This window comes from Leucoraja erinacea, unplaced genomic scaffold, assembly GCF_028641065.1.
Source record: "Leucoraja erinacea ecotype New England unplaced genomic scaffold, Leri_hhj_1 Leri_401S, whole genome shotgun sequence".
NCBI lineage: Eukaryota > Metazoa > Chordata > Chondrichthyes > Rajiformes > Rajidae > Leucoraja > Leucoraja erinaceus.
Window position 1 is genome coordinate 50,933 of NW_026576302.1, and position 11,568 is coordinate 62,500.

Genomic DNA, 11,568 nt, shown 5'->3' on the forward strand with positions numbered 1-11,568 from the left:
CTCTCTCTCTCTCTCTCTCTCTCTCTCTCTCTCTCTCTCTCTCTCTCTCTCTCTCTCTCTCTCTCTCTCTCTCTCTCTCTCTCTCTCTCTCTCTCTCTCTCTCTCTCTCTCTCCTCTCTCTCTCTCCCTCTCTCTCTCTCTCTCTCTCCCTGTCTCTCTCTCTCTCTCTCTCTCTCTCTGTCTCCCTCTCTCTCTCTCTCTCCCTCTCCCTCTCTCCCTCCCCCACACACCATCTGGGTGACCCTCTGCCCCTTGACCATGTGTGTGCCTGACCATTGTCTCCGTGTGGTGTGGTGGGGTGTCTAGACAAGGACTGTCTGGACTGCCCGCCCACTCTAGTGGTGAAGGAGGAGATGGTGGGCGAGCACAAGGTGGAGGTCTGCGTCCTGGAGCCGTGCGCTCAGGTCAAAGAGGATCGAGCAGCGACTCTCTGCAAGATGACCTGAGGCTGAGGAGGGGGCAGCCTCCTGCTGCAGGTGAGTCTCCCCCACGCACACACACACGCTCACGCTCTCACGCTCTCACACACACACACACCCACCCACACTCGCATGCACTGTCATTCTCTCTGCCACCAACTCACGCACACCACACACCACACACACACCCCCCACTCACCTCATCACTCACTCCACTCACTCACACACTCCACCGTGTGAGTGACGCCTCTGCCCACTTGACCATGTGTGTGTGCCTGACCGTTGTCTCCGTGTGGTGTGGTGGGGTGTCTAGACAAGGACTGTCTGGACTGCCCGCCCACTCTAGTGGTGAAGGAGGAGATGGTGGGCGAGCACAAGGTGGAGGTCTGCGTCCTGGAGCCGTGCGCTCAGGTCAAAGAGGAGCGAGCAGCGACTGCCCCCAGCGGCAAGATGACCATGAGGCTGAGGAAGGGGGCAGCCTCCATGTTGCAGGTGAGTGGCCCACACGCACGCACGCACGCACGCACACGCACACACGCACACACACACACACACAGCTGAGAGAAGCACGCGTCTGTCTGTCTGTGTGTGTGCTTGTCTGTCTGTGTGTGTGTATCTGTGTGTACGTGTATATCTGTGTGTATGTGGGTGTGAGTGTGTGTATCTGTGTGTGTGTGTGTGTATGTGTACGTGTGTCTGTGTGTGTGTCTGTATCTGTGTGGGTGTGAGTGTTTATCTGTTTATGTGTCTACGTGTGTGTGTGTGTGTGTGTGCACACGTGCTGGTCTGTGTGTGTGTGTTTATGTGTATGTGTGTGTCTGTCTGCATGTTTGTATGTGTGTGAGTCTGTGTGTGTACATGTGTGTGTATGTGTGTGTGTGTGTGTATGTGTCTGTGTGTGTGTGTGTGTGTTTATGTGTCTACGTGTGTGTGTGTATCTGTGTTTATGTGTCTACGTGTGTGTGTTAGCGTGTGTATCTATGTGTGTTTATGTGTCTACGTGTGTGTGTGTGTGTGTGTGCACACGTGCTGGTGTCTGTGTGTGTGTGTATGTGTGTGTGTGTGTCTGTCTGCATGTTTGTATGTGTGTGTGTCTGTGTGTGTCTACGTGTGTGTGTGTGTGTTTATGTGTCTACGTGTGTGTGTGTGTGTCTATGTGTGTGTATCTGTGTGTGTTTGCTGTGTGTATCTGTGTGTGTTTGTGTGTCTACGTGTGTGTGTGTGTGTTTATGTGTCTACGTGTGTGTGTGTGTATCTGTGTTTATGTGTCTACGTGTGTGTGTTAGCGTGTGTATCTGTGTGTGTTTATGTGTCTACGTGTGTGTGTGTGTGCGTGCGCGTGCTTGTATGTCTGTGTTTATGTGTGTATGTGTGTGTCTGTCTGTCTGCATGTCTGTCTGTGTGTGTACATGTGTGTGTGTCTTATGTGTATCTGTGTGTGTGCATGTGTGTGTGTGTCTGTATCAGTGTGTGTGTCTGTGTGTCCGTGTCTGCGTGTGCGTGTGCGTGCGTGTGCACTGTACGTGGATGGAGGCCAAGCACAGAGAGATGTGAATGGGGCAATGGGACAGGGAGTTAAAATGGCCGACACCAGCCACCCTTGAGTGCAAGAGTTGGGCCAAACAGTCTCCTCTCCCAGACCTTAGACGTTGGAGGCACAGCACGGAGACAGACCCTTCAGCCCACCGGTAACATCGTCCCACGAGCTGCCGTTCCTCTCCCCCCCCAACCACCTCCCGCCCCCCCCCCCCGTGAAGGTTAAACCAACCACCACTGGCCCAGCCGCGTGTCTCTGACTGCGTCTCCGCTCCTTTGCAGCTGGACTCGTACGTGTGCGTCATCTGCTCCCGCGGCGCCGAGGACTCCAAGATGGTTCTGTGCGAGGGGTGCGAGGACACCTACCACACCGTCTGCCTCGTCCCCCCTCTGCCCGACAACCCCCGCGGGGACTGGCGCTGCCCCAAGTGTGTCGTGGAAGTAAGGAGCCGACTTACTGCCGTTCCCAGTGCGTGCGTGCGCGCGCGCGTGTGTTCCACCACGGGGACTTTTTATCATCCGTTTCAGTAACCCCGACCAGACCCGACCCGACCAGACTCGCAGTGTAATCAACGCTGCAACGGGGGAACGCTCTGTGTTAATAAATTAAAATCCTGAAAATGAGGAGAAGATTTTTCCCAAATAATGTTTCCGTAACCGGCTTCTGTCTCCGCTCTAGTATTCAGATTCAGATTCAATTTTAATTGTCATTGTCAGTGTACAGTACAGAGACAACGAAATGCAGTTAGTATCTTCGCTACGGGATCTTTGGTGCGGAGACGGAAGCCGGTTACGGAAATGGGGCCTTAAATTACCCACGATCGCACTACGTCTATTTCATCGAGTGGGCTATCTTGTTGAGAGAGATCTTCAACTATCTATAGGATCTTTGGTCTGAAGAAGGGTCTCGGCCCGAAACGTCGCCCATTTCCTTCGCTCCACAGATGCTGCCGCGCCCGCTGGGGTCTGTGTGCAGTTTAGTTTAGATATACAGCATGGAGAGACAGGCCCTTCGCAGACTTGTACATTCAAAGAACCCCAGGTGCTAGCGAGCTGATCAAAAAAGTGCTGGAGTTACTCGGGGGGGAGGTGGTTAGGGAGAATCTCTGGAGATCATGGCTGGACAGTGTTTCATTTGTGGGGGGGGGGAGAAAGTGAGAAGAGATGAGGTGAGGTGACAGGGGGGGGGTTGTGTGTAACACTGGGGTTCAGTGCTGGTGGGGATGGGTGTGTGTGTGTGTGTGTATAACACTGGGGTGCAATACTGCTAGGGACAGACAATAGACAATAGGTCAGGAGTAGAGGCCATTCAGCCCTTCGAGCCAGCACCGCCATTCAATGTGATCACGGCTGATCATCCACAATCAGTACCCCGTTCCTGCCTTCTCCCCATATCCCCTGACTCCGCTATCTTTGAGAGCCCTATCTAGCTCTCTCTTGAAAGTATTCAGAGAACCGGCCTCCACCGCCCTCTGAGGCAGAGAATTCCACAGACTCACACAACTCTCTGTGAGAAAAAGTGTTTCCTCGTCTCCGTTCTATGTAAATGGCCGACCCCTTATCATTAAACTGTGTGTGTGTGGCCCCTGGTTCTGGACTCCCCCAACATCGGGAACATGTTTCCTGCCTCTAGCGTGTCCAAACCCTTAACAATCTCATATATGTTTCAATGAGATACCCTCTCATCCTTCTAAACTCCACAGAGTGTACAAGCCCACAGCCGCTCCACATTCTCTCAGCATATGACAGTCCCGCCATCCCGGGAATTAACCTGCGCTGGGCTCCCTCAATAGCAAGGATGTCCTTCCTCAAATTAGGGGAGCAAAACTGCCCACAATCGGTACCGGTGGGGACGGGTGTGTGTGGGTGTGTGTACAGTACCAGTGGGGACGGGTGTGTGTAACACCGGGGTACTGTGCTGTGCTGCAGCAGCTGACTGATGCTCTGATCCACAGGAGTGTAAGAAGCCAGCAGAGGCGTTTGGCTTTGAACAGGCCACCAGGGAGTACACGCTGCAGAGCTTCGGCGAGATGGCCGACAGCTTCAAGTGTGATTACTTCAACATGCCAGCTCATGTGAGTGTGTGTGTGTGTGTGGGCCCAGTACCCGACCCCCATCTCTGTCCCCCCTCACCCGGCCCCCATCTCTGCCCACTCCCCCATCACCCACACCACCGACTCACTCGCCTCCCCTTCACTTGCCACTCTTGCCCTCTGGCTCTCTCTCTCCCACTCTCCCCCTCTCTCCCCCTCTCTCCCCCTCTCCCCCTCTCTCTCTCCTCCTTCTCACTCTTCCTCTCTCTCTCCTCCTCTCTCTCTCTCTCCCTCTCCCTCTCTCCCCCTCTCTCTCTCTTCTCCTCTCTCTCTCTCTCTCTCCCTCTCTCCTCTCCTCTCTCTCTCCCTCTCTCCCCCTCCTCCCCTCTCTCTCCCCCTCTCCCTCCCCCTCTCTCCCCCTCTCTCTCCCTCTCTCCTTCTCTCCCCCCTCTCCCCCTCTCTCTCTCTCTCCCCTCTCTCTCCCCTCCTCTCCCTCTCCCTCTCTCCCTCCCCCTCTCTCCCCCTCTCTCTCTCCCCCTCTCTCTCCCCTCTCCCTCTCCCCCTCTCTCTCTCCCCCCTCTCTCCCTCTCTCTCTCTCTCTCCCCTCTCTCTCCTCTCTCTCTCTCTCTCTCTCTCTCTCTCCCCCTCTCTCTCTCCCTCTCTCTCTCTCCCTCTCTCCCTCTCTCTCTCTCCCTCTCTCTCTCTCTCTCCCTCTCTCCTCCCCCTCTCTCTCTCCCTCCCTCTCTCCCCCTCTCTCTCCCTCCCCCTCTCTCTCTCTCTCTCTTTCTCTCCTCTCTCTCTCTCTCCCCCTCTCCTTCCTCTCATACCTTTCTTGCCCGCTGCACCTCCCTCTCTCTCTCTCTCATACTCGCTTGCCTCGCCGACCCACCTCACTCCCCTCGCCCGCCACCCGTCCCACTCTCTCCTTCCCCCTCCCTCGCGCCCCTACCCCTCTTGTCCTCAGTCTCTCTGTCTCTCTCTCCCCTGTGTCTCCCGTGCTGTACCTCCCTCTCGCCCGTCCGGCCCATGGCCCACTGACCCCCCCCATGTCCGGTTGCCCCCCCCCCCCCCCCTGCAGATGGTCCCCACAGAGCTGGTGGAGAAGGAGTTCTGGCGGCTGGTGAGCAGCATCGAGGAGGACGTGACGGTGGAGTACGGAGCTGACATCCACTCCAAGGAGTTTGGCAGCGGATTCCCCACCAAGGGGGGCAAGAGGCAGCTCGCACCCGAGGAAGAGGTCAGTGGGGGTGTGAGTGAGGGAGTGTGTGAGTGTGTGTTTGTGTGAATGAGTGTGAGTGTGTGTGTGTGTGTGTGTGTGTGAGTGAGTGTGGGAGTGTGTGTGTGTGTGTGAGTGTGTGTGTGTGTGTGTGTGTGTGAGTGTGTGTGTGTGTGTGTGTGGGTGTGAGTGTGTGTGTGTGTGTGTGGGTGTGTGTGTGTGTGTGTGTGTGTGTGTGTGTGTGTGTGTGTGAATGAGTGTGTGTGTGTGTGTGTGTGTGTGAATGAGTGTGTGTGTGTGTGTGTGTGTGTGTGTGTGTGTGAATGAGTGTGTGTGTGAATGAGTGTGTGGGTGTGTGAGTGTGTGTGTGAATGAGTGTGTGTGTGTGTGTGTGTGTGTGTGTGTGTGTGTGTGTGTGTGGGTGATTGAGTGTGTGTGTGTGTGGATGAATGAGTGTGTGTGTGTGTGGGTGTGTGAGTGTGTGTGTGAATGAGTGTGTGTGTGAATGAGTGTGTGTGTGAGTGAGAGTTCAAGTTCAAGTGAGTTTATTGTCATGTGTCCCTGATAGGACAATGAAATTCTTGCTTTGCTTCAGCACACAGAACATAATAGGCATTGACTACAAAAACACATGAATAAACAAACTGATTAAGTGCAAATAACAGATAATGGGCTATTAATGTTCAGAGTTTTGTCCGAGCCAGGTTTAACAGCCTGATGGCTGTGGGGAAGTAGCTATTCCTGAACCTGGACGTTGCAGTCTTCAGGCTCCTGCACCTTCTACCTGAAGGCAGCGGGGAGATGAGTGTGTGGCCAGGATGGTGTGTGGGTCTTTGATGATACTGCCAGCCTTTTTGAGGCAGCGACTGTGATAGATCCCCTCGATGGTGGGGAGGTCAGAGCCGATGATGGACTGGGCAGTGTTTACTACTTTTTGTAGTCTTTTCCTCTCCAGTGAATGAGCGTGTGTGTGTGTGAGTGAGTGGGTGAGCGCCGTGTCCCATTCTCCCCGTTGTTCTGTGCCAACACCCCCCCTCACATCCCTCTGGAGAACATGGATAGGTGACGTTTCACAGAGTGCTGGAGTAACTCAGCGGGTCAGGCAGAGTGCTGGAGTAACTCAGCGGGTCAGGCAGCATCTGTGGAGAACATGGATAGGTGACGTTTCACAGAGTGCTGGAGTAACTCAGCGGGTCAGGCAGCATCTGTGTGGAGAACATGGATAGGTGACGTTTTGGGTCGGGGCCCTTCCTCAGACTGATGGTAAATGGTAGTATGTGGGTGGGGGGGAAGCAGGAAGAGAGGTGGGGGTGGTACAAAGCTTATGTGAGGGGTGGATACAGATGGGGGGGGGGATCTTGTGTTGGAAGGAACTGGTTTAAACTGAAGATAGACACAAAATGCTGCAGTAACTCAGCGGGACGGGCAGCATTACTGGAGAGAAGGAATGGGCGATCCTTCTTCAGACTCAATTCAGTTCTTCAAACTGGGGAAGGATCTTGATAGGTAGATGGTCACCTGTAATCTCTCTCTCCCCCCTGCAGCAGTACACCACGTGCGGCTGGAACCTGAACGTGATGCCGGTGCTGGAGCAGTCAGTGCTGTGCCACATCAACGCCGACATCTCGGGCATGAAGGTGCCCTGGCTCTATGTGGGCATGTGCTTCGCCGCCTTCTGTTGGCACATCGAGGACCACTGGAGCTACTCCATCAACTACCTGCACTGGTCAGCACACGGGGGGGGCATCATCGCAAACCTACAAGGAGGTTGGGCCAGTGGGCAGAAGCGCGGCAGATGCAGTTTAATGCGGATAAATGCGAGGTTATCCACTTTGGTGGCAAGAACAGGAAGCTAGATTACTATCTGAATGGTGTCAAGTTGGGGAAAGGGGATCTGGGGGTCTTTGTTCATCAGTCTATGAAAGTAAGCATGCAGGTACAGCAGGCAGTGAAGAAAGCCAATGGCCTGTTGGCCTTCATAACAAGAGGAGTTGAGTACAGGAGCAAAGAGGTCCTTCTGCAGTTGTACAGGGCCCTGGTGAGACCACACCTGGAGTATTGTGTGCAGTTTTGGCCTGTTGGCCTTCATAACAAGAGGAGTTGAGTATAGGAGCAAATAGGTCCTTCTGCAGTTGTACAGGGCCCTGGTGAGACCACACCTGGAGTATTGTGTGCAGTTTTGGTCCCCTAATTTGAGGAAGGACATTCTTGCTATTGAGGGAGCCCAGCGTAGGTTCACCAGGTTTATTTCCCGGGATGGCGGGACTGTGTGGGTGGGGGAGTGGGTGGGTGGGTGGTGGGGGGGGAGTGTGGTGTATTGCGGGGTGGGGTCTCAGTGCTGCTCACCCCTCCTCTGCTGCCTCCCTGTGAGACCCCCTGGAGTAGGGGTGAGTCCCAAGACGTGGTACGGGGTGCCGGCGTACAGGCAGCCGAGCACCTGGAGGCGTTTTGTGATTTTGAGGAAGGACATTCTTGCTACTGAGGGAGCCCCAGCGTGTTCACCAGGTTAACGCCGGAGCTGTTTGAGAGTGGGCGGCCCGACCTCCTGCACCAACTGGTCACCATCATGAACCCCAACATCCTCATGTCAGGTGGGGGGGAGTGCCCGTAAGGACGTTTCCCCCCTGGGGCGTCTCCCCCAACGCTCTCCCCCCCCCTCCCCGCTCTAGCCTACCTACCCACTCCCCCCCACCCCTTCCCCCCTCTCCCCCCCCCCCTCCCCGCTCTAGCCCTACCTACCCACTCGCCCCACCCGCCTTCCCCCCCTCTCTCCCCCCTGCCCTCCCTCCGCTCTAGCCTACCTACTTCCCCCCCAATGCACCCCTTCCGTGTGTCCTCCCCCAACGTCTCCCCCCTCCCCCACCCCATCCCCGCTCTCTCCCCCAACGTCTCCTTCCCCCCTCCCCCACCCCATCCCCGCTCCCGCCAGACGTCCGTCCCCCCTCCCCCCACCCCATCCCCGCTCCCCCAACGTCTCCCCCCCCCTCCCCCACCCCATCCCCGCTCCCCCAACGTCTCCCCCCTCTCCCCCACCCCACTCCCCGCTCCCACCCCAGTCTCCTCCCCCCCTCCCCCACCCCCCCCCACCTCCCTCCCCGCTCCCCCAACGCTCTCCCCCCCTCTCCCATCCCATCCTCGCTCCCCCCCAACCGTCTGCCCCCCTCCCCGACCCCATCCCCGCTCCCCCAAAGTCTCCCCCCTCCCCCACCCCACCCCATCCCCGCTCCCCTCAATGTCTCCTCGCCCCCTCACCCCATCCCCCTCGCCGCTCTCCCCTACCTACCCACTTCCCCCACCCCCCACCCCCCCCTCCTCCCCGTCCCCTCTCCCCCAATCAGCTCCCCCTCCCCCCCCCCCCCTCCCCTCCCCTCCCCCACTCCCCTCCCCCACCGCCTCCCCAATCCGCTCCTCCTCCCCCCCCATCCCCCCCCCCCCCCCTCCCCCACCTCCGCCAGCCGTGCCGTGCCCCTCCCCCGCTGAAGCGCCGCTGTTTTGCAGGTGGTCCGGACCAACCAGTGCGCGGGGGAGTTTGTCATCACCTTCCCGCGGGCCTATCACAGCGGCTTCAACCAGGGCTACAACTTTGCCGAGGCCGTCAACTTCTGCACCGCTGACTGGGTACGTCACGGGGAGAGGGGGGGGTAGAGAGGAGAGGAGAGAGAGGGGGGGATGGGGAGAGGGAGAGAGAGGGGCGGGGGAAGAGAGGGGGGGGACAGGGAGAAGGGAGAGAGAGGGGCGGGTGGAGAGAGAGGGGGACAGGGAGAAGGGAAAGAGGTGGGACTGGGAGAGAGGAGGGGGAATGGGGTAGAGAGAGAGAGAGTGGGACGGGGAGAGAGGGGGGGGAGGGGAGGGATAGAGTAGAAAGGAGAGAGGGACGGGGAGAAGGGAGAGAGAGGGGGGAGGGGAGGGGTATAGAGTAGAAGGAGGGAGAGGAAGAAGGGGGGAGAGAGAGGAGGGGGGGAGAGAGAGGAAGGGAGGGTAGATAGAGCAGGGAAGGGGGAGTGACGGGGGAAGGGAGAGGGAGAGAAGAAGGAGGGGAGTGGGAGAGGAGAGATGAAGGAGGCGAGGGGGGGACGGGGAGAGAGGTAGAGGGGAGGGGGGGGGTTGGGGAGCAGAGAGAGGAGTGGGGGCAGAGAGTGAGGAGAGAGAGTGGAGGGGAGTAGGGGGGTGGTGAGGATTGAGTGAGGGATGGTGTGGCAGGCGGGCGAGCGGGTAGGTACTGGGGGTCAGTGTGTGACGGGGCACAGGACCTGACCCTCCCTCTCGCCCTCCCGCCCGTGTTCCAGCTGCCCGCGGGCCGCCGCTGCGTGGAGCACTACCGCTGGCTGCGGCGCGCTACTGCGTGTTCTCGCACGAGGAGCTGATCTGCAAGATGGCGGCCTGCGCGGAGCGGCTGGACATGGGGCTGGCGGCCGCTGTCCACAAGGAGATGTTCATCATGGTGCAGGAGGAGAGGCAGCTGCGTAAAGCTCTCCTCGACAAGGTGAGAGGGGAGGGGGGGGGGGGTGGGGGATGGAGCTACACAAGGCCTTGCTGGAGAAGGTGAGGGGGGTGTGTGTGATCGGGGGGCAAGGGGGCGTGTGTGTTCGAGGAGGGGCTGTGTGTTCGGGGGGTGAGGTGGGGCATGTGATCGGGTGAGGGGGACGTGTGTTCTGGAGTGAGGGGATAGTGTGTGTGAGGGGGTGTGTGTGTGAGGGGGTGAGGGGGGATGTGTGTTCGGGAGTGAGGGGATAGTGTGTGACGTGAGGGGGGACGTGTGTTCGGGGTGCTGGGGCGTGTATGTTTGGAGGGGCTGTGTGTTCGGGGGGGGGCGTGTGTGTGAGGGGGACGTGTGTTTCGGGGAGGGGCTGTGTGTTCAGGGGAGTGAGGGGATAGTGTGTGAGGGGGTGTGTGTGTTCGGGGGTGAGGGGGGGCATGTGTGAGGGTGGTGAGAGGGGCTGTGTGTTCGGGGGGGTGAGGGGCGGGCCGTGTGATCGGGTGAGGGGGGCTGTGTGAGGGGGGCCGTGTGTGAGGGGGGGTGTGTGTGTTCGTGGGGGGAGGGGCTGCGTGCGGTGGCTGAAGGTCTAAGTCTCCCGGGCATCACGGAGGCGGAGCGAGAGGCGTTTGAGTTGCTGCCGGATGATGAGAGGCAGTGTGACAAGTGCAACCCACCTGCTTCCTGTCCGCCCTGGCCTGTTACAACCTGCCAACTGCCCCGACCGGCTGGTCTGTCTTCTTCCACATCCACTCCTGTGTGACTGTCCTCCCGCCCGACACTACCTCAGGTACACAACGACACTCTCTCCCCCCGCGCTATCTCTCCCCCTCTCTCCCTCTCCCTCTCCCTCTCTGTCTCTCCCTCTCCCTCCCCCCCCTCCCCTCCCCCTCCCCTTCCCCCTCCCTCTCCCCCTCCCCTTCCCCCTCCCCCTCCCTCTCCCCCTCTCAAGCCCTCTCCCCCTCCCTCTCCCTCTCCCCTTCCCCCTCCCCCTCCCTCTCCCTCTCTCCTCTCCCCCTCTCCCCCTCCCTCTCCCCCTCCCTCTCCCTCTCCCCCCCTCCCTCTCCCTCTCCCTCTCCCCCCCCATCTCCCCCCTCCGGACCCTCCCCCACCCCCTCCTCCTCCTCTCCCTCTCCTCCCTCTCTCCCCCTCCCTCTCCCTCTCCCCCTCCCTCTCCCTCTCCCCCTCTCCCCCTCTCCCCTCTCCCTCTCCCTCTCCCCTCCTCCCCCCCTCCCTCTCCCTCTCCCTCTCCCCTTCCCTCCCCCTCCCTACTCCCCCTCCCCTCCCTCTCCCCCTCCCCCTCCCCCTCCCTCTCCCTCTCCCCTCCTCCCTCTCCCCCTCCCTCTCCCTCTCCCTCTCTTTACAGTAAGTTCTTTTGTCAGGGCAGTTGGAAAGAACTACTGCTGTTGTACAAACATAATAAATTATATAGGTATTAGACATTTATGGTACAGAAGGAGTGGCTAACTATTAACCAATCATTATGGTTTACCATACATTTAGCTTATTTGCATCAACTAAATTATTTGCAGGTACACAAAAAAGCTGGAGAAACTCAGCGGGTGCAGCAGCATCTATGGAGCAAAAGAAATAGGCAACGTTTCGGGCCGAAACCCTTCTTCAGATTATTTGCAGTGGTTGACAACACATATAGTCAAAGGATTTTCCCTTTTCTGGTCCCTTTTACAATCTTTTTTCCCTCTGTGGTTTTTCTTTAACCTGTTTGCACAAAATCATTTTATTTCGATGAAGTAAAACCACAGAAATATAAAACAAATTCTCAGAGAACACCTCTCAGAATATAAAATACACATCATGCAGCAATCACACAAAACATATATTTTCACTCTTGGAAAAGAAAGTTATTTCTAAAACTTCAGATTGAAACAA

General features: G+C 57.8%; 1 protein-coding gene across 1 annotated transcript in view; it reads left to right on the forward strand.

The window, feature by feature from the left end:
* Positions 1–11,568, forward strand: part of kdm5c (lysine (K)-specific demethylase 5C) — a 73,277-nt gene that overhangs the window by 35,623 nt on the left and 26,086 nt on the right. The window contains 12 exon segments of the mRNA XM_055630500.1: positions 307–432; positions 703–911; positions 2,238–2,396; positions 3,911–4,030; positions 5,067–5,225; positions 6,749–7,048; positions 8,703–8,822; positions 9,491–9,535; positions 9,538–9,686; positions 10,279–10,349; positions 10,352–10,380; positions 10,383–10,468. Of these exon segments, the coding sequence (XP_055486475.1) occupies positions 307–432; positions 703–911; positions 2,238–2,396; positions 3,911–4,030; positions 5,067–5,225; positions 6,749–7,048; positions 8,703–8,822; positions 9,491–9,535; positions 9,538–9,686; positions 10,279–10,349; positions 10,352–10,380; positions 10,383–10,468 (1,573 nt within the window).